General features: G+C 38.0%; 1 protein-coding gene across 1 annotated transcript; it reads right to left on the reverse strand.

Annotated features, from left to right (window-relative positions):
* Nucleotides 1–6,661: 6,661 nt before the first annotated feature.
* Nucleotides 6,662–11,349, reverse strand: LOC308527464 (THO complex subunit 2-like; the record flags this gene model as incomplete). The annotated part of the gene is given in 7 exon segments (XM_081102786.1): nucleotides 6,662–6,802; nucleotides 6,805–6,849; nucleotides 6,851–7,951; nucleotides 7,955–8,560; nucleotides 8,564–8,688; nucleotides 8,691–9,861; nucleotides 9,865–11,349. Coding segments are annotated over 7 exon segments (4,674 nt in total).
* Nucleotides 11,350–22,337: the final 10,988 nt, after the last annotated feature.

The following is a 22,337-nucleotide window of genomic DNA, read 5'->3' on the forward strand; positions in this document are numbered from 1 at the left end:
TTACTGCCAGTATATCTGAATACCATCTCATATGAGTACTTTCCCCCTTCACTTTTTCAAATATAAGGTATTAAGTATTTTTAAAATATTTGTCAATATGTTGATAAAATTTCACCCCATTAATTTAACCTAAATTATGTTAAAGTTCATGTTTTAAAGATATTTTTATTGCTTTTGTGTATTTCTGAATTGCCTATTTGTGATCTGTACATTTTATGTGCTTATTTTTTTCCTTTCTGAGTTGGTAAGAACACTTTATATTTTAAAGAGAAAATACTAAACTCAAGTTTCTCTATAATGTTATATGAGGCAAAGACCAGTAGAGGACCTTGAGTTTTTCTGACTTATTCAACATCTACTTATGAAATCACTATTTTCCATCAGTCATGCTTCAACATTGGTAGGACCAAAGAAATTGAATATGGTATAGTTTTTAAGCAAGTTACAAGTAAAATGGAGACATTGATGTATACATAAAAGTGCCCAGGTTATACTGAGTCACATGATTAATTGTAAATTTGAGAATGAGGGATGGTTTTAAAAAATTAGATTTATCTTTAAACTGTGTCTTGAAGAACACGCTTGATTTACAGCTGGTTTAATAAAAGCCTTTCCGGGTTGAAGAGAACATCAGGCATAGGAAGAACACCTATGATAAGGCCAAGGCATGTATTTCCTAGAAAAGCCTGGCTCTTCTTTCTTTCAATCCATAGGGTTAAGTTGACCTTCGAAATCTTCGCTGTCTGGATACAAACTCTCAGGTACTGAAGGCTAGAAAATCTCTGAAGTGTTCTCAGAACTAATTATATTGAAGGAGGCTGACATTTTAAATCTCAGAAGACCCTAATGTAGAAAATGAAAATTTCAATTTAGTTTAGTTTAAATAAGAATATAGAAGTGGATTAGATATTTGTGTTAATCATACCAATGCATTCACTCCCAGTAAGCATGGTACATGGATGCCTTCAATATTCTCAGAATCAATGGAATCAGAACAAAAGTATTATCTATAAGATTCAAGTGCATTCACCTTTTAAAAAGTATTTTACATTCATGAAATCACATTCCCTACTCATTTGGGGTGGACAGTGTTCTTGTCCTTTCCCTCTGTCACTTGATGATCAGTATTCAAAGAAGGTAGGAAGAACATCCAATAATAAAATTTCAGTAATAATTTATATAAAAAACAAATATTTTTCTTTTAATTTTATTTGTGTTTCAGCACAAAATTAATTAGAAACCAGTCATTTGAAGGTCAGGTTTTTAAATAATTTCTTCAAATAAAACATGTATTTATATTAAAGCTATGGTTTTGTTGGATTTTAATACTCCATTGATTCATTTTTTCATTGGGAAAATAAATTTTCTCTTTAGTATTCAATGTCTACTGGAAGAGTAATTTTAGACTATATAAAAACACTGACTATCATAACAGCTATAGTTGCTGATAGTGTATGTCACAAAGTGGGGGGTGGGCTACACTGTGTAAAATCTTAGTTGTCATATTTTAATAAATATGGATTTGCTCAAATAATTAAGACATGTTCATTGATCACATTCATAGAGTATATGATTTACCATGATATATAAGATAATTTATGTAGAAGACATAAGGCACATATATAAATAATTAGCAACAATTTTGGATTTCCCAATAGCAGATTCAGAGAGAAATCCATGAGAGTCTAGGGGCATGACAGTTTCTTTCTTGCTGTGTGGGGAAGGTGGAATTTGATCGTGACTTTAAATAACGAACATGATTTAGACGTGGTGGCGACAGGAAGTGGCGAGGCAATTACAGCAAAGGAGAGAGCTTCAGCAAAGGTACAGAGCAGCGGTTCTCAACCTGGGCTGCACATTAGAAGCACCTGGGAATCTTGTTAAAATCCTGATTTCTGGGCCTCATCCTCCAGAAATTCTGTTTCTTTGTTACTAATGTTGTGGCCCCACCCCATAACAAAGAAACAGAATTTCCGGAGGATGGGGCCCAGAAATCAGGATTTAAAAAAGATTCCCCGGTGATTCTAATGTGCAGCCAAGGTTGAGAACCACTGGTATAGAGCCTGAAAACTACCAGGTGTTTGTTGGGACCTGTGAGGTTGATTAGAAGCCAATCTAAATATAAGGAAGTAGCAGAAATAGAGATTAAAAGACAAGTGAGGACAGGTAGAAAAGAGTTTGAATAGTAGATTAAGAAGCTTGGATTTTAATTACTAGGTGATAAAAAACAATTTTAATGATAATATTACTTAACATTTACTGAATTATTACTATATGCCTATAAACATATTACTATATGCCTATAAACATATTATTACTAAAATTATTACTGTAAACATGATACTATATGTTTCTGTTCTGAGCACTTGCCATGTATTAGTCATTTAATTATCATTTTCACTCTGTGAGGTGATTCTATCATATTCTGAAGTTTGTAGATAAGGAAATGGAGATCCTGAGAAACTTGTTCCAGGTCAAACAACTACTAAACTCAGTCTTACTACACAGTAATGTGACTTCATAGGGTGGCCATGAACTGCATGCGGCCGCTGAGCACTTGCAATGTGCTGGTGTGCTGAGGAACTGAATTTTTAATGTTTGTTAATTTAATGCCGGGGTCCAGCCCCAGCAGTCCAGGGGTTCCCAAAGGTGTGGATGGAGTCAGCGAAGAATGATTTACATGGAGACTGTGTTGTTCTCCGTGGATCTTCCCTGTGCCTGGCTGAGGCCACAGAGAGAGATGCAGAGGCAAGCTGAGCCTTTATTTTATAGTCAGAGGTAAACAAGGTAGTGGTTACCATAGTTACACTGTTCTTGTGAGTTTCACTTGTTTTGGCCACTTTCTGCACCTCCCTCAGCCCATTAGCTTCCCAGATAAGATATAGGAAGCATTTTAAGGTCAAGCCTAATTATGCTAAGAGGACTGTGCCCTCTAAGCTGGGACTTGTTTGTGACTTTGCCAACAGGTCAGTCCGAGGCTTAACTCTCTATCGGCTCCCCACAATTTAAATTTAAATAGTCACACTTGGCTAGTGGCTAGCATAGTGGACATCACAGCTCTAGGGTGTGCTAGCTTTACCATTCCATTTTAGAGCAGAGGAGAGATGTTATACTATGACTCTGTACACCAGTGCTTTTCAAAGCATCTTCTATAGGATGATAACTGAAGAGTTGTTCTCACATAAACAAATTCATAGTCCAAGTAAGAGAGAAAAAACCTGCATAGTATTTCCCCTGTTGGGAACTCACATTTACATTAGTATATTTAAGGCTATAAAGTAAATATATCAATTTTACTTTTTAAAAATGTAGTAATCAAAAACCTCTCCCCAAAAACAAAAGTTGAGGATCAGACAGATTCACTGGTAAATTCTACCAAACATTCAAGGAAGCATCAATATCAATTTTTCTCAAACTATTCCAAAGAATAGAAGAGGAAGGAAGTCTTCCAAAATCATTTTATGAGGCCAGCATCACCCTGATACCAAAACCAGACAGACACCAATAGAAAAGAAAATTACAGGCCCATATCCCCGATGAACATAGATGTAAAAACCCTCAACACAATATTGTTGGGGTCCAACCCCAGCAGGTCTAGGGGTCCCCAAAGGTGTGGACGGAGTCGGCGAAGAAGGAATGACACGGAGACAGAGTTCAGTTGATCAGCAGCCTAGCCAGGATCTCCAGCCAAGTTCTGTCTAGGATCTCTAGCCAAGTTCTGGTGTTTATTATCTTGTTACATCTGTATTTATACCAGTTGATTTTAATCTTGTCCATTTCTATTGCAAAGGTTAGGGCGTTTCTTATCTCCATTCCAGGGAGTAAAGATTATGTAGCTTAAGGGTGATTGTTCGTAGTTGAAGTGATTAACTACCCACCTGGCATTTAGTTAAGGGGTTTAATTCCCTCCCTAACTTCAGGGAAAAATCCCTACCTGGGGAAACAACCTTTCTTGGTGAGGTGACCTTGGTTAAAACAAATAGCGCCAAGAAGGTGAGAAAACATATTAAGAACAGTATTCCATATACGCCAGGTCCCTTGAAACATATGCTGTGCAGATATTTCTTCCTTGCAGCGACTGTGTCAAGCAGCAAGGATGGACCAGCTTCCAGAAAATTACCCCTTTTTTATTTTTTAAATGATAGCGCATGTAAATCAGCGGCCACCTCTCGGATTGGGTTGTTTAAGACTCAGAAGAAGACTGACAAGCAATGCTAGCGAGCATAGCTATAAACATAGTGGATGGAGTGCACAAGGAGCCTTGTTCCTGTAGAAGGTTGCTGGCCTCTTCAGTCAAGGGATTTCAGCTGTCCTCAAGTCGGGGGTTTGGTTGTCCTTGTTAATCTGGCTAGCAGGCGGCGTCATTGGCAATGGGATTCCCGAAGCGTCAGTGAGTTGAAGGGCTGCATCAAAGGGTCCATCAGGGTCATGCTTGATGGTGGTGTTGGTGTCCCGGGAGGAGTTAGCTGTGCCCTCTGGGTCAGCTGATATGGAAGATGGAGGATAGTAGAGAGAAAAAGAAGAGAAAGCAAAAGAACTACAAGGCATGGAAGTGTTTAGAAAAAAGAGGGAGAAGAAAGGGAAGAAGGCAGCATCCTGACACAGCCCTTTCCTTCAGCTTCCCCGTTCCCTGTGGTCCAAGGTACAAATGGGAAACAAGTCCTGTTGCAGTGAGAGGGCAGCTGCTGTCAGCCAGTCTCTGTCCTTACCTGGGTCCCAATCTGAGCTGGGCGTGAGAATCGGGAAGCAGCCATGGGGCAGGAGACCTCCCTCAGAAGGGGCGAGTGTTCTGTGCCCCACCTCTGTTGACCCCCAAGTTCTCACCTGCCAGCCCTTCTGTGACTGTGCCTGTCTTAGGTCGTTCCTCCCTGAGGAATCTTACCCATCTTTGACTAACCAGCCATCCTCCGGGGCCAAGCAGGGTGATGTGAGGTTCAGTTCTGTCTCCTCGGTAGCCTATGCCCCCATGGCCTCCACGCCCAGCAACTGCCTTGGGATCCCCTCACCTGCTGGCACAGCCCTGGCTCTGGTCACATCTCTTGGGGAACCCAGGTTTCTTCTCCAGGGAGGGCCCAGCTCACACCACTGGGTGAGAGACAGATCCATGGCACCAGCCACCATGAGGCCTCAATTTCAGCATGAACATAAAGCCCAGGCAACAGCTGTGGGCAAATGGACTGTGAGAAGGGGGTCCCTCTTGACACAAGGGCAAGAGGGTCCAATACTGGACAAAGGAGAGTCCGGGACAGGGCTCTTTCTCAGCCCAGGATGTCAGGCTCTTGGCACAAGTCAGCTCCACGTATGGGGCATATACCAGACACCCCCAGTCACGGCAGAAAAGGGATGTGCCCTTCCTGGAACAGTAGGGTAGAGAGATTCCAGAAAAAGCTGTGTTCAGGAGAAAAGGAGAAAGGCCAAAGAACCAGCAAACAAGTAGTCAGATTAAAAAAAAAAGAAAGAAAAAGGAAAGGAGATGTGGGGCAAAGCTGGGACATATGGACAGACAAAAAGGAGGCACATGTGATCCTCCCAATGGACAGGTTGTTCCAGCTCAGGGCTGCACATCTGCTGCAGATGGGCACTGGTCAGGTGTCTAGGGTGAGGCGGAGACGGAGGGTGGTGAGACATAAGGTCGGACTAGACGGTGTGGAATCCACACAGGTGAGTCTGCGTCCTGTGGAAATATGCAAGCATATCCTCTCCCCCAGGTTAAAAGTACATCAGATCCCTTCCAGGCTCCTGTAAGCAAGTCTCTCCATTTGACAAGGGCTTTAGGTTTAGTTAGATCAGGGTTCCAATGTCTGTACATTGGGGAATTTCCCTCAGAATCTACATTTAGTATATTAATTACGAATAGAGTATATTGTAGAACATGATGAGGAGAGGAATATTTAAACTCATTTTCTTGTAATTTTTTGTAATGGAGTAAATCAACCACCACTGGGGCTATGTAATAGAACTCCCATTTGAGATAAGATATCTCTTCCCCATAATGTAAAGGGGATAGTCGTAATTACATAGGGACAGAATGTTCCTGAATGTTGATCTTCATCAGCCCAAGTTAAAATCTGAGAACTCTTTTTTACATTAGATGCCATGCCTAGTCCTACTACAGAACTGGAGGTGGTGTGCGTGGGCCATGAAGAGGGCCAATCCTTCCCTGCTATGCAGGAAACATCTGCTCCTGTATCCAATATACCTTCAATTGGTTTTCCCTGAATCAGGAACTAAAGTTAAATTTTTTACAGGAAGCCAAAATCCTCACGTAATACAATCAGTCATCCCAATATTGTCAAAGGTATAGGCATTTGCACATAAATGCAGTCTATTTACATCATTAAGGAACTAGTCCCCGGAGGCGGTTTCCTCTCTTTTCTGAGAAAAAAGGGATGAAATTTTCATCAGATGCTGCTTCTGGGTGTCGAATTTCAAATTAAAATTGTATACACAGGAAGCATGCTGCAAGGAACTGAGTAGAGGTGAAAATAATATCCTGACAACTGGTGACTTTGGAATGACTTGTCTAGAGGATGGTGGGTTGTAGTAATCTTTTGACTTAAAGCAGATTCCCTGAAATGGACAACACCAGAAGCTCTTAATTATGGGAGATAGAGTTCTGAGAGTGATGCATGGAGCATTGGCATCCTCCTCCAGGAGACCTTCAACTTAGGGGTCTGTATATACCCTTTTTGCCACTGGAGGAGATTTTATCCATCTTTTCAGATTTAAATGAATCTCTGCCTTTTTCATTGCCTGAAGATTGTGACCTATTTTTTTTTTTTTTTTGTCCCCCTTGTTTTTCGCATTTGGATAAGTAGAATCACATGGATTTTCACTTTTTGTGTTTTTAAACCGCCATTGTTCCGTTTTCTTCTTTTCTTCGCCTCTTCATTAAGTCTGGTAGCACTTCCCAGTCATTGTTTGAGTGATGCCGTTTCCGACCTTTTCTGTCCTTTTCATCTTTTTTCTCTCTTTCTCTGGATCTTTCCCTTGACTTGTCCAATTCTTTCTTGTCTGTTTCTCTCTCCTTTCTCTTGATTAGTGGTGAAGGGGTATGAATAAGGTACAGCTTTGCTGAAGACTCCTTGAGTTCGATGAGACGGTCCTTTATTGTTGAGATATGTGATGGAGAAGGGTGTATATCAATTTTACGCCGGCGTTTTTGTTCCCTTTCAGGCTCAGTAATATCTGATTGGGGAACAGGTGACTTCAAGGGCCCAGAAAATGGTCTTTTTTCTCCTCCTTTAACATTTTCTTTTGATTTTATTTCCTTTGCTCTATCTCTTTCTCTGAATGCCTCCTTCTCTATTTCCTTTTCTTGAGTCAATTTTGATTCTATGTTGGGGACAGTGGTCTTGAATTTCTCACCTTTAGCCTTTTCTTCCTTCTTGAATTTTTCTTTCTCTTTGTTGGTCTTAGGTGTTCTTTCCTTTGTCTCTCTTGCTTTTTCATCTTTCTTTGGCCGTTCTTCCTTTGGCCGTTTTTCTTTACCATCTTTACTAAGTACTCTGGCCTCTGGAGTCTTTTCTCTTTTCTCCTTTTCCTTCCCTTTCTCTTTGTCATTTTCTTTAATGATGTTGCTGCTATTAAAGCCACTATTGCCATTGCTTGAATTGCCTTTGAGTGTGGCACTAGAAGCTTTATGGACAGCTTTCACACCACACTGAGATCTCTCCATTGATCTATCGTTCTCCTCAGCACTGCTTTCATGAGATTCAGATGCCCTTCCTATGGAAGATGAAGACCCACCAACAGGCCCATTGTGTACACTGGCAACTGCGTTCTTCAGAGTGGGGTCTTTGTGATGAAACTCATTTTCAGATATCATGTATGACTTCCTAGATTTCAACTGCCAAGAGTAGCCGGTAGCTAATGCATGTAGACGACGCCTTTTCCCTTTTTCTTCTTGGCAGATTTTATGCACCCTTTTTTCCAAAGCCTGACCCAGATTTCAAACTTTCGGGTAACAAGGAAGTATTTTTGTTAGCACAATCAAGATATTCCTAATGTGAATATATTCACCTGTTTCAAGGTAATGTACTGATGCCTTGGTTAGTTTGTAATGCCATTTATGTACCACATGTCGAAAATTTTCGTAGTCTAGTTGATCAGCTTGACTTCCACCATCACATCCAGTTGCCCGTAGCATAGTAAGGAATCCTGGATAATTTCCACATTCCTTTTCATATGTGGCTCTATCACTGTGCCACCTGGTCACCGTCTCTAACATACAGCAAAGAAACCTCCCATATCGATGTGCTTCATACTCAGTGCAGCTTGCAACTGTGAAAATTATGTCAGAGAAAACTCGATCATAGCAAAGAAGTGTGGAAAAATTTGGAGTTTTCTGTTGATGTACCAATTCAACAAAATGAGCACAGTAAACAGCATCAATTGCTGAAAAAAGACATCGAGGAAATATACACAGCTGTAAAAATTTTGTGATGGTCTCATTTTGGGTAGATTTTGCGAAAAGCCAGTTGTCCTTTTCCCGTTTCAGTCTCTGTAGAACTCGCTGTACGTGTTTCATCTGTTTCATTTCTTCTGCAAAAAGCTTGTCCTAAAGGGCACTACAGCGCTCCTTTTCCATTTTCTTTTTCTTTGGAGGCATTTCTTGATTGTCATCGACTGCTTTCATCTGGACCTTAAGTTTACTTTCTTCCCGTTCATAGCTGGTGTGTGGAACTACATGGTCAATGACCAGAATGTGGCATAGAATCGAGGGCTGATGTCATCCCAGACTTTGGAAACGTGCCATGAGACCACTGCTTCATGGACAGGGGCCATCACCATGTCACATGATGCTATGTACTTGTGGACTTTATGTTGCTGTTTACTTCCCTTGTCTGATTCTTTAAGTTCATCATATTTGGATGAAATATGGCGTGCATACATTGGCCTAGACAAGAAAAATGCTGCCTCGTGGGGTATATGAAATTTGTTGTAGAGCACATCAATTGAAGGTACTCTCTTTGTGTAATCTTCTGTGCTTAGATTAAATGCTAAAAATCCACCAAACTGTACCAGGGTATCATGACACTGGTCATAGAGCTTTCCCACCAGTTCCAAATGTTTCTCTCCACCTTCCTGAAAGATCACCCTGTTCCTCTGCTGAGCTATCATCAAAACAAGGGGAAGAGCAAGATCATAGTCCAATAGTGCATCCTTTAATCTCTGGGAGGATTTTTTAGTGTTTCTAATCTGGCCACAAGAACCTCCCTCAGCTTTTAGTTGCTCTCCACCAGTCATAGCCTCTAGTTGCTCCATTGCCATTGTCTCTTCCCTGGTGATTCCTATTCCTGCCATTTTGTGTACCACCTCCTCCAATATAAGCAGGCCAATACTTCTGCCTGCCTTTAGCTGATTAGCCACGTATTGCAGAAGACCAGCAAGATCCATTGGATATTTAGAAAAAACTGCACCACAGAAACTAACAAGAGGCCGAAGCCAGCTTGAAATGGTTGTATCATCGTGTTTCATCCTTTCCTTTTCTGGATTTGCTAAAGCCTCGATGATGCAATAGGCCAAGACATCATAATTCAATGAAGTGAGGTATTTCAGTGAATCTACTACAGGTGCCATGAACTCATCACACGTCTGTATTTTTGCTAAGATATAATCAAACAAAATAGTTAGATTGCTGTGGCTCAATTTCCCAATTTGTCTTCCAGAAGGCTTCACATTTTCCTTGGTTAGATGGTTCATGATATCTCTAGCTTTGTCTATTGTTTGAGCTTTAGCTTTTACAAAAAGTAGGGAACTGTTGTAAGTTTCATTCTTCCACTGGCCATACAGATGATACCTATGCTGATCTGGAAACATTTTCAACATTCCCCATAGTTCCTCAGTCATACAAGCATTTCAGTCCATTAGAGAAAGAGATGGAAGTAGGACCTGGTCCGTAATGCCAAGTAAACAGCTAAGAATAACTTCCATTTTCTCTTTATCTTCTTGTTTCCTTCCATCAGACTGAAACTCCTTCATAAAGGATTTGCCTATGTGCACCACTTTTGCAAATAAAATGGGATCCCAAGAAAGGTGTTGAACAAGGTCACAGAGCATGTTGAAGACATCTGTCCTCAAATCCTCAAAGCTCTCTGCTTGTTTTGGTGCTCTCTTATTTGGCAAAGCATTAACAGGTGAGCATTTAGCACCTTGAGGAATGCCAACTCTTCGGTAGAGAGGCTCAATAGTTATGTGAATAAGCTTGCAAATAGCAAGAGCTATTAGCTTATGGGAAGCAGCATAGTATGGAGGCATCAGATCCATCATGTTCTGTGCATGCTGCCAATCGCCAATCTTTAATAAGGCTTCTAACAAACCAAGCTTTTGGTTGTCCGGAGGCCTTTCTACTTTCTCCTCCTCCTTTTCCTTTGCCTTCTCTTGCTTATCCACTTTTTCAGAAGACAGAACAGCCACCGTAAGTTTTCTAAGAATTTCCTTAGCTTCCACCATTTCTCGTTTATATTCATCCATAATGCAATTATCAGCTGGAAGAAGATGTACATAAAGATCATTTAAATCAATAAGATTAACTTGTAGGAGCACTGCTGCAACTCTGTATAAAGATGAAGGAGTCTCTCCGTTCGGCTCGTGGTAAAACTTGAATTGGAACCCCAGTATATGACAAAGTGTTTGCGGTTCACACATATTCATATAAGATTCTAATAAAGATATAAAGAAGTTATTATATTCAAACACTTCTAAAATGACACCCAAAACTCTATTGGGATCTAGATTAAAGCATCCTATTAAAGATTTGATATTTTCTAAGATTAAATCACTAGTAATAGTTCCCGATAAATCTTGCCCCAATTCAGCAATCAGCTTAGCATAGCCTTCATTCTCTTCTCTTAACAAATTGAACTTTTGCTGCTTATAAAAGAGTTTCGTCTTGATTTTAACTGATCTTTGATCGAATTGCTGTGATTGTTTGATAAGTCCTAATGATTCCAATGTTTCTGGATCCAGGCGTTCCTTTAGAATCGTGTCTGAAACGAAATACAAACACACTAATACCAATTGCATAAAACAGTATCTCTTACTCTTCTCTTCTAAAACGGTTGTCTCAATATCTAACATGCAAAAGACATCAGCAAGAATGGAGGGCATATCCTCACGAAATTCACTGATGTCCTTGAAAACATCAGCTGCTTGTTCGGGCTTCAGATTTCCTTTAATGACATGGTGTGATAACTCATAGAGAGCTTTCTGGAAATCTCTGTAAGTCGAACTGCCGAGGCTCTTGTTTTCGCTGAGAAGCCAACATAAGTCCAACAGGTCACCTCTCCCTGATTTCTCCCAGTTCTTTATCCACTCCACCTGGACTGACACCGATGCTGCCTCCATCTTCCCTGCCTTAGTGACAGAAGCCGGGAAGTGCCTCAGGTCAGCGTGGGGTCAAAGGGTGCTGGGGTCCAACCCCAGCAGGTCCAGGGGTCCCCAAAGGTGTGGACAGAGTCGGCAAAGAAGGAATGACATGGAGACAGTGTTCAGTTGATCAGCAGCCTAGCCAGGATCTCCAGCCAAGTTCTGTCTAGGATCTCCAGCCAAGTTCTGATGTTTATTGTCTTGTTACATCTGTATTTATACCAGTTGATTTTAATCTTGTCAATTTCTACTGCAAAGGTTAGGGCATTTCTTATCTCCATTCTAGGGAGTAAAGATTATGTAGCTTAAGGGTGATTGTTCGTAGTTGAAGTGATTAACTACCCGCCTGGCATTTAGTTAAGGGGTTTAATTCCCTCCCTAACTTCAGGGAAAAATCCCTACCGGGGGAAACAACCTTTCTCAGAGAGGTGACCTTGGTTAAAACACATAGTGCCAAGAAGGTGAGAAAACATATTAAGAACAGTATGCCATATATGCCAGGTCCCTTGAAACATGCTGTGCAGATGTTTCTTCCCTGCAGCGACTGTGTCAAGCAGCAAGGATGGACTGGCTTCCAGCACAATATTACCAAACTGAATTCAACAATACATTAAAAAGATCATAACACCATTATCAAGTGGGATCTATCACAGGGATGCAAGGATAGTTTAATATTTGCAAATCAATCAGTGTGAAACATCACATTGACAAAATGAAGGATACAATTTATGTGACCTCAGTCAATGCAGTAAACATATTTGATAAAAACAGTACCCATCATGATAAAAAATTTAAACCATGTGGGTATATAGGAAATACACCTCAACATAATAAAGGCTATATGTGACAAGTACACATCTGATATTATACTGAGTTGTGAGAAGCTGAAAGTCTTTTCTCTGAGATCATGAATAAGGAAAGGACACCCACGTTTACCACTTTAACCAAAGTAGAATTAGAGGAAAGTCCTAGCAAGAGAAATTAAGTAAGAAAAAGAAAGAAATTTAAATTGGAATGGAAGAAGTAACACTCACTATTTACAGATGGCATGATATTGTATATAGAAAATCCTAAAGACTAGAGCTAATAAATTCAATCAAGTTCCAGGGTACAAAATCAATACTAAAAATCTGTTGCATTTCTATACATTAACAACTTTCAGAAAGAGAAATAAAGTTAATAACCCCTTTTACAATTGCATAAAAAAGAATAAAATATCTAGAAATAAATTTAGCCAAGAAGAGGAAAGATCTGTATATTGAAAACTACAAGACATTAATAAAAGAAATTGAAGACACAAATGAATGGAAAGCATATTCTGTGATCATTGACTGGAAGAATAAATATTGTTAAAACGTCCATACTAATCCAAATAATCTAAAGATTCAATGCAATCACTATAAACATTCCAAAGATATTTTTCAAGAAAATAGAACAAATAATCCTAAAATTTGTATGAGAACCCCCAAATACCCAAATAGCTAAAGCAATTTTGAGAAAGAAGAATGATTAAAGCTGGAGATGCCATACTCCTTGATTTCAAACTATATTGCAGAGCTATAGAACAGCAATTTTCAACTGGTGAGCCACAATAATTTTTAAAACATGCAATATCTGACTATTTTGCCAGGGAACTAATCTCTTTTCCCTTAGATTATCAAATAAAAATATGACAACAGCTTCATAACAATAGCCATCTGTTGTAAATGCCTTGTCCTGAATCATAAATATATTGGTTATATAACAGAGTTGCATCTTAGTGGTTACATCACATAATAAGATTGTGTCTGATTCGTTAATTCTTGGTACTTGAAATCTTTATATACAAGTATAGGCACCTGAGTTTTAAAAAAGTCACTTTGGAGCAAGGAGGGTAGGTAATTACTATTATTAATTTTATTTTGTAAATCAATAAAAATTATACCTATTTTTTGTTAAGTTGGCAAAGATATATTTTTTGGTGTGCTGGAGAATTTCAGTAATTAGTTTATGTGTGCCATAAGATGATAAAAGTTGAAAATTGCTGCTGTGGAAAATAAAACAGTATAGTGAGGCAAAAAAACATATGAATCAATTTGAAAAGGATCATCTCTTCAATAAATGGTGTTGGCCAACTACATGCAAAATGAGAAAACTTGGCCACTCTCTTAACACCATATATAAAAATTAACTCAAAATGAATTTAAGACTTGCACATAAGACCCAAAACCATAAAACTCCTGGAAGAAAATATATCAGTAAACTCCTTGACATCCCTCTGGGCAATGATTTTTTGAACCTGGTAACGAGTTACAAAAGCAACACAAGCAAACATAAATAAGTGGGACTACATCATACTTAAAACTATCTGCCCAGCAAAGAGAACCATCAACAAAATGAAAAGGCAACCCTATTGAATGGGAGAAAATATTTGCTAATAAAGAGTTAATATTCAAAATATGTAAAGAACTCAGAAAACTCAACAGCAAAAAAAAAATAAATCTGATTGAAAAAGGGCAGAATATCATAATAAACATTTTTCAAAAGAAGACATACAGTTGGCCAACAGATACATAAAAGAATGTTCAACATTATTAGTCATCAGGAAAATGTAAATCAGAAGCACAGTGACACATCACTTTATAACTTGTTAGAATGCCTAGTATCAAAAAGACAAGAAATAACAAGGTATGGCAAGGATGTAGAGAAAAGGGAAACCTTGTTCACTGTTGGTGGAAATGTAAATTATACAGCTACTATGTAAAGCAGTATACAGATTCCTCAAAAATTAAAAATAGAACTGGCATATGATCCAGCAATTCCACTTCTGGGTACTTACCAAAGAAAATGAAAGCACTAACTCAAAGAGATATATGCATCCCATGTTCATTGCGGCATTATTTACAACTAGAGGTCCGGTGCCTGAATTCATGCACGAGTGTAGTCCCGAGGCCTGGTTGGTGATCGGGCCGATTGGGCCTTTCTCACCCAATCCCGAGTGGGGCCGTTCAGGGCCGGCCAGCTGGGAAGAGGGACCATGTGAGGTTGGCTGGCCATAGGAGGTTGGCTGGGGAGCGTACTGACCACCAGGGGCAGCTCCTACATTGAATGTCTGCCCCCTGGTGGTCAGGGTGTGTCATAGCGACCGGTCAACCGGTTGTTCAGTTGACCAGTTGTAATGGTTGCTTAGGTTTTTATATATAGAGATAGCCAAGATATGGAAACAACCTGTATCCACTGATGGTTGAATAGGATAACTAAGTTATTTGCAATGAGATATTACTCATCCATAAAAAAGAGCGAAATCTTGTCATTTGCAACAACATGGATGGACCTCAAGGGCATTATGCTAAGTGAAATGAAATAAGTCAGACAGAGAAAGGCAGATACTGCATGATCTCACTTACATGTAGAATCTAAAAAAAAAGAAAAAGAAAAAACCCAAGCTTGTACTTGGATTAATGGTTGCCAGAGAGGGGGATGAGGTGGGGTAGGGGAAATGGTTAAATTGTGAGTTTTGGTCATATTTTTAGTTTAAATAAATTGTTTAATTTAAAAAATCTAGTTTTTCTCCAACTTATTAGTTCAGAGACTTTTTTTTCACTTAACACATTGAGTTAGTGTTTTGCTTAAGGTAATGCTGCTCTAAGATGATTAAAATGACAGCAAGCATAAGGAGGCTATGCAGTGTGGAGAGATGAGGAGCTTCTTAGCCATGAGACTAATTACTGAAATGGCCAGGTGAGAATTCATCAGGGTTTCAACTGGGCGTACGGCAGGGAGAGTGGAAAGGGGCATGCGAGCTTGTGTTGTGTGCATGTACTCAAGTGTGAGTGCATATCTCATGTGGGAGAGATATATGAGGTCTACTCAAATTTCAAGTAAACTGGGAAGAAAATCTGATATTAACAGAAATATGGAATAAGAGAAGAAATATATTTATAGGGACATATGTTCAGGTTAGTTTATTACTAGATTGAAATATATATAAAACAGGTTCATTTAGCAGGTATACCAAGTATGTATGCAGATATATTAGCAGAGTTTGAAATGTGGGTTGATTTTAGAGGGAGGATATGGCTGTAGGAAGAGATTTTGGAATTATTTATATAGAGGAGGTAATTGAAAATTTAAGAGTAAATAAAATTACTAAGAAGAAGTGGGCAAAGAAGAGGGCCAAAAGTAAAACCTCATATTAAGAGTTTATATGTAAATCAATGCAGCTTATGTATTGTATGTATATGTTTGTGTGTGTGTGTGTGTGTGTGTGTGTACCTTCCTTTTGAAATGTTTTGAGACATAATAAATAATTGGAAGTTCAAATAAAATCTTCAGATATAATACTTCCATTTAAGTAGAAATATGCAAAAATGGGTTAACTTTGAGCATGAGGTACAGCAGAACTCATAACAATGATCATTCTGACAGAAATTAGAACCCAAAATAGAGCTTCTAAAGAAGATATTAAAGCTCTTTTCTTTGGAAAATGCTTTTAAGAATAAGCACAGGAAACTTATGTATGGGGAACATCAGACCCTCAGTAAAAGATTCTAAAAACTTTCCCTCCAAATATATTTAAATATTTTTACAAATGAAATAAGTTAAGAAAGACTTTTGTGAATATTACTTCTTACTGGCTCTAGTGGGGTAACTTATGCATACTCCTGTACATTTAGCATATATTCTTATTCCTAAAGCTACAATATTCATGATGTAAGTTGAGGTAAGGTACTAAAATTTTTTTAAAGTTTTATCTGGTGAAAACTTTTAGCCTTGTATTACTGTATTTAAGAAATAATAATCACAGTATTACCACTGGAGGAGAAGTTATGGGCTTTTTCTCTCCATTTATCTTATTAGTAAATAGGAAGTACTGTAAATATTAGTAAATATTAAGTCAGGAAGAGGCTTCTTCAAAGTTAAACCTCCTCTTTAGGATCATTATACTTAACCAGGAGATGGCACTAATGCACTTTGTTCTGTAGTCCAGAAAGCAAATCTGGAAGCCAAAGGTTGCCTCAGCAATGCATTATATAATATTGTGTGAATTAAACATTTTGTTTCATCCTACTGCATATCCTTCAATTATTTATGGTGCATGTTAAGGCAATTAGTTATCTCACCATGTCTTCCTTAAAAGCCTAACTTATTTTACATCAGGAATATAATATATGCTTTAACTAAATCACCTGTTTCATTTTGCAGGTTATTCTAAAGAAGTGTCTATCCTTAAAAAGAAAGAAAAGAAAAATATTTATGTACTATAAATCAAGCAGTTACTAAGTTAATAAGTAATAATAAGCTGTAAGGATGACAATGGAGTTCAAGTTCAACAACATGTAGGTGGTGCTAATGTAAAAGCTGCTGTGAATATTAATTTCCTCCATTATTTGTATCTATTGCAGTGTTGGTACATGCATTTTTACATAATGAAGAGATTTTGAATTTTATCATCCAAAAAGTAATGAGAGGATCTCTTTCAAGGATGTAATACTTAACATATTTTTACTTTAATTTTGATGTGTTTACAAATTTTATTATTGTGTGTTATGGGAACTCATGTAGCTATTTGCTTACTAAATAAAATGAAAAATTGGATACTTATTTAGTAATATAACTCAAATAACTATTAACATGTAATATGCTCTATGTCTGACATTATGCTAACTGCTGAGATATGAAATGAAGAATTTTATTTTATTTATTTATTTTATTATTATTATTTTTTCTATTTTTGTTTTTTCTGAAATGAACAATTTTAAAATCCCTACCTTCAAGTAGCTCACAGTCTTACGTTATGCAGTTATCTGCACACCTTAAATTATTTTAATTTTAATATTTTTGATGCTGTAGTGCTACCATATTGAATTAATGAAGGGCTTGTAATTTTGTTAAGAATTAATTAAAACTAGAAATTTAGAAGGCACATCATTTTTGATGCTTCCTAAAATAATGAAGTTGGCTTTGTGTATTTAAGTCTCCTTTTAACTCATGTTTCAATATTATAACATCCACACCTCATGAGGTATTCACAGTTGGTTTAAAAAATTGCTTGTTCAATAAGATACAAACAAAAGTATTTTGTGATAGAAAAATTCCATTTTAAATGTTGGAAGGAAGCTTGGGAACACAGGTAAGAATAACTTTTTAAGTCATTTCAAGGGGCTATCAAATATATTGCTGTACCTAACCTTCATGGAAATTATTGTCTGTTGATATATTCCAAAAAGAATATACTTTATAGTCTTTAGACTCTTTATGTCCATTAAGTATATACTTAAGGAACAAGTAAGCAAAAAAAATAAAATGACAATAAAAGAGAAAGCAGCTTGAAATCTATGGTTTTAAGAGTTCAAGTTATGACATTGTAGTTCACAAATTAGTCAGAACTTATGTCCATAAAAAGTATAAGTTTGTGATTTTCTTTTTGTGTTTTTATACCCCTGCAGTAACAGAATAACATGGATGATAGCATGAACTGTTGAGTCAGATTTGCCTGTGATCAAGTTTTTGAAAAATAACCAATAAGTATATTTAGTAGTGTCTAAAATCCTCATGTTACAGTTATAGATAACCTGTTAAACTAAACAGTATTTAATAGTCACAATGATTTTAAGTGAGGCAAATAAGGGAAACTATTATTGTTTTCATGTCATTGTTTCCAGATAAATGCTCCTACCTGCAAATGGGTGGTTTTCTAGCATCATCAGAAAGAGAACACACACACACACACACTGTAGACCACAAGTAGAAAAAATGTTTGAAATTTATGGCTGAGAAACATATTTTGCAGTGTTATGATCAAATAAATGATTTCCAGAACATTTTTTTTTAGTGGCAGAAACTTTTTGTTAAAGAAATCTTAAATATATGGCTAATGTGTAAAAATATATAAGACCACTTCTTCTGGTTAAAGAGGTGTTGAGGGTCTTGGAGATCAACTCTCAATTAGTTTCTTTTATAATCTGAATCACAAAAACCTAACCCCATAGTAACTGAACACAATTGAGAACTACATTTCTCAATTTGAAAGATAGTAATCCCTTCCCCCCCACCACACCCCCTGACTCATATAGGCAACCTTTAATAAGGTTTGAGTTCCTTCTCCTCCAGTAAGAAAAAAATTAAACCAGAAAGTCTCCACCTTTTCTCTACTTGCATTAGGTTTTTTCTAGTATGAGGTCTATATTTTTTGCATGGGTAACCAATTGTTTTGGCATCATTTGTTGGAAAAACTATCCTTTCTTCACTGAATTGCTTTTGCACCTTTGTCAAAAGTCAATTGACTAGATATGTGTGGGACTCTACCTGGAATGTTTTCTGTTCTGTTGGCCTAATTGCCTATCTCTATGTCAATATCACATTGTGTTAATTACTGTAGCATTATAATAAGTCTTGAAATCACATAGTTGTTTTGGGTATTCTAAGTTCTTTACATTTTTTATATCATTTTAGAATCATCTTCTCAATTTCTTAAACAAACAAACAAACAAACAAAACCAAACTGAGTCGGGTTTTTCATTGTATTGCATTTCAACCAACATGTTATATTTTCATTAAAATCAAAAGACTTTCTAATTTCTCATTAGATTTCTTCTTTGGCCCATGTGTTATTTATAAGTGCATTATTTAGTTTCCAAATGTTTGGGGGTTTTCTATTTTTCTATTACTTTTTCTAACATAATCCCATTCACATAATTTACATTGTATGGCTTGAATATCTTTTAATTTTTGTGACTTGTTTTATGGACCAGAACATGTTTCTATGTGCACTCGCAAAGAATGTGTATTCTGCTGCTGGTGGGTGAAATGTTTTATAAACACAAACTAAGTGAATGTGATTGTTATTATTGCTCAAGTCTCTAAATACTTACTGATTTCCTATTTGTACTATCAATTATTGAGATAGGTTATTGAAATATATGACTCATTGATAGATTTGTCTATTTCTTCTTGAAGTTTTATCAGTTTCTGTTTCATATATTTTGAAGCTCTGCTACTAGAAACATAAATTTTTAGGATTGTTGTAACACTTGAATGACTTGCTTGTCATGAAATGAGCTTCTTAATATTTGTGTTATAAAATCAACTTTGTCTCATACTAATGTAGTCACACTAAATTTTTAAAACTATTATCAGCATAGTGTGTCTTTTTCTATTTTTTTTTTTTTTTTTTTTTTTACTTTTAGGCCCTTTTATCAATTTATTTAAATTGGGTTTCTTATAAACAACATATAGTTGGTTCTTGATTTTTGTCCAATATGACAAATTTCAGCCTTTTAATTGTGATGCTTAGACCATTTAAATTGAATGTGATTATAGATATGACCACTTTCATTCAGGAATATATCATGATGGTGCTCAGATCATTGGGTTTCCTTCCTTTTGGTCCTTTTTTTTTTTAATATATTTTATTGATTTTTTACAGAGAGGAAGGGAGAGAGATAGAGAGTTAGAAACATCGATGAGAGAGAAACATCGATCAGCTGCCTCCTGCACATCTCCCACTGGGGATATGCCCGCAACCCAGGTACATGCCCTTGACCGGAATCGAACCCGGGACCCCTCAGTCCGCAGGCCAACGCTCTATCCACTGAGCCAAACCGGTTTCGGCTTGGTCCTTTTTTTTTTTAAAAAAAAATTAAATCTTTATTGTTCAGATTATTACATTTGTTCCTCTTTTCCCTCCCCCCCATAACTCCCCTCCTCCCAGTTCCCGCCCCACCCTCCGCCCTCACTCCCCACCCACTGTCCTCATCCATAGGTGCACGATTTTTGTCCAGTCTCTTCCTTCATCTCCCACACCCCTTTCCCCCCCAAGAATAGTCAGTCCATTCCCTTTCTATGTCCCTGATTCTATTATGATCACCAGATTATTTGTTCACTTGATTCTTAGATTCACTTGTTGATAGATGCATGTTTGTTGTTCATAATTTGTATCTTTACCTTTTTCTTCTTCTTCCTCTTCTTAAAGGATACCTTTCAGCATTTCATATAATACTGGTTTGGTGGTGATGAACTCCTTTAGCTTTTCCTTATCTGTGAAGCTCTTTATCTGACCTTCAGTTCTGAATGATAGCTTTGCTGGATAAAGTAATCTTGGTTGTAGGTTCTTGGTATTCATCACTTTGAATATTTCTTGCCATTCCCTTCTGGCCTGCAAAGTTTCTGTTGAGAAATCAGCTGACAGTCGTATGGGTATTCCCTTGTAAGTAACTGAGTTTCTTTCTCTTGCTGCTTTTAGGATTTTCTCTTTGTCTTTTGCTCTTGGCATTTTAATTATGATGTGTCTTGGTGTGGTCCTCTTTGGATTCCTTTTGTTTGGGGTTCTCTGCGCTTCCTGGACCTGTAAGTCTATTTCTTTCACCAGGTGGGGGAAGTTTTCCGTCATTATTTCTTCAAATAGGTTTTCAATATCTTGCTCTCTCTCATCTTTTGGCACCCCTATAATTCTGATGTTGGTAAGCTTGAAGCTGTCCCAGAGGCTCCTTACACTATCTTCGTATTTTCGGATTCTTTTTTCATTTTGCTTTTCCAGTTGGGTGTTTTTTGCTTCTTCACATTTCAAATCTTTGACTTGATTCTTGCGCTCCTCTGGTCTGCTGTTGGGAGTCTGTATAGTATTCTTTATTTCAGTCAGTGTATGCTTAATTTCTAGTTGGTTCTTTATCATAACATCGAGGGTCTCATTAGATTTCTTGTAGATCTCATTAAGTTTATTGGCAGCTTCTAGACAGTTCTTGAGAGACCTTAAAAGTGTGGTTCTGAACTCTGTATTTTCCATTGACAATTTTGTCCTGTTTCTTTGTCTCCGCATTTTTTTTTTTTTATGCTTTCTTGGTGCACCCTCTAGTGGTCTTTGTGCGCAGTCTTGTTGTAGTTAAGCCTTGATTGTTGTAGTTAATACTGGGGGGATTTGACCTCCAGGCCAACTGGCTGTGAGAGTCAGCTGTGTCTGCAGTGGGAAAACTTCTGTCCTCTGGGGAGGTGCTAATCTAGCTTTTGCCTGAGGCTATCTGGCAAATGGCTCTGTGCAGGGCTTGGGCGGGGTGGGTCGCACGGGGTCAACAGGGCGGGCGGAGCGAGCAGTTATGGCTGCTCTCAGTTCCGTCCCTAGGGGCTCTGCCTCACAGAGTCCCAGCAACCGCTGCAAACCTTGGAGAGAAAGCTGCCTTCGAGTTCCGACCGAAGCCAGACAGTCCCGCTTCTCCTGTTTGGGTCTGGGTCCCTAGAGACTCACCCGGATCTGGAGCTCAGAGTCTAAAACTCCCTCCTGATTGAAAACAACAACCACGCCCTCCGCCGCCAGCCCGCTCCGTGCACTCCGCACCTCAGTATTTCACTTCAGCACAGCGCCTCCTCTGAGTCTGGGTATGCTTTTCTCTTTCCTCCTAGTTGTAGAATTTCCTCAGCCAGCCTTCCTGTGGTTCTGGATGATGTCCGTTCCATCTTTTAGGTGTACCCTTGAATTGGTTGTTGGAGGCAGCAATCTCCGGCGTTAACCTATGCCACCATCTTGGTTCTCCCCCTTTTGGTCCTTTTTTAAGATTAGATATTGTTGGTATGTCACCTAGTTATATAATTTTTCTTGTGTCCCAGTTCATAGGTTGGGTGATGATATGTTTTACAATCCAAACCAGCATTATTCTGACAGTGAACGCTGTGTTATTAATCATATTTCTCAGGATATCTGGTATATAACCTGGGAAAGTCCTAACCAAACCAGGTCTTTCACTTACCCTATTTATAACTTTCTTTTTACATATAATATTTGTTTGGGAACCTATTTAAGAAGACCTTTTGAATAAACTTAAGATTTGAGATAGCAAGCCTGTTCACCACATTCTTAGCATGTATCTCCCAGGACTAGTGTAAATATTAGATTATGTAGAACAATCTGGAGAGAAAGATTATCACCTCAACTTTAGCACTGCATACTTGTGAAAAGTCACTGAATAAAACATAAGAAGACAGATGGGATTTTGTTT

Source organism: Myotis nattereri (genome assembly GCF_964212035.1).
Source record: "Myotis nattereri genome assembly, chromosome: 11".
NCBI classification, from domain to species: Eukaryota; Metazoa; Chordata; class Mammalia; order Chiroptera; family Vespertilionidae; genus Myotis; species Myotis nattereri.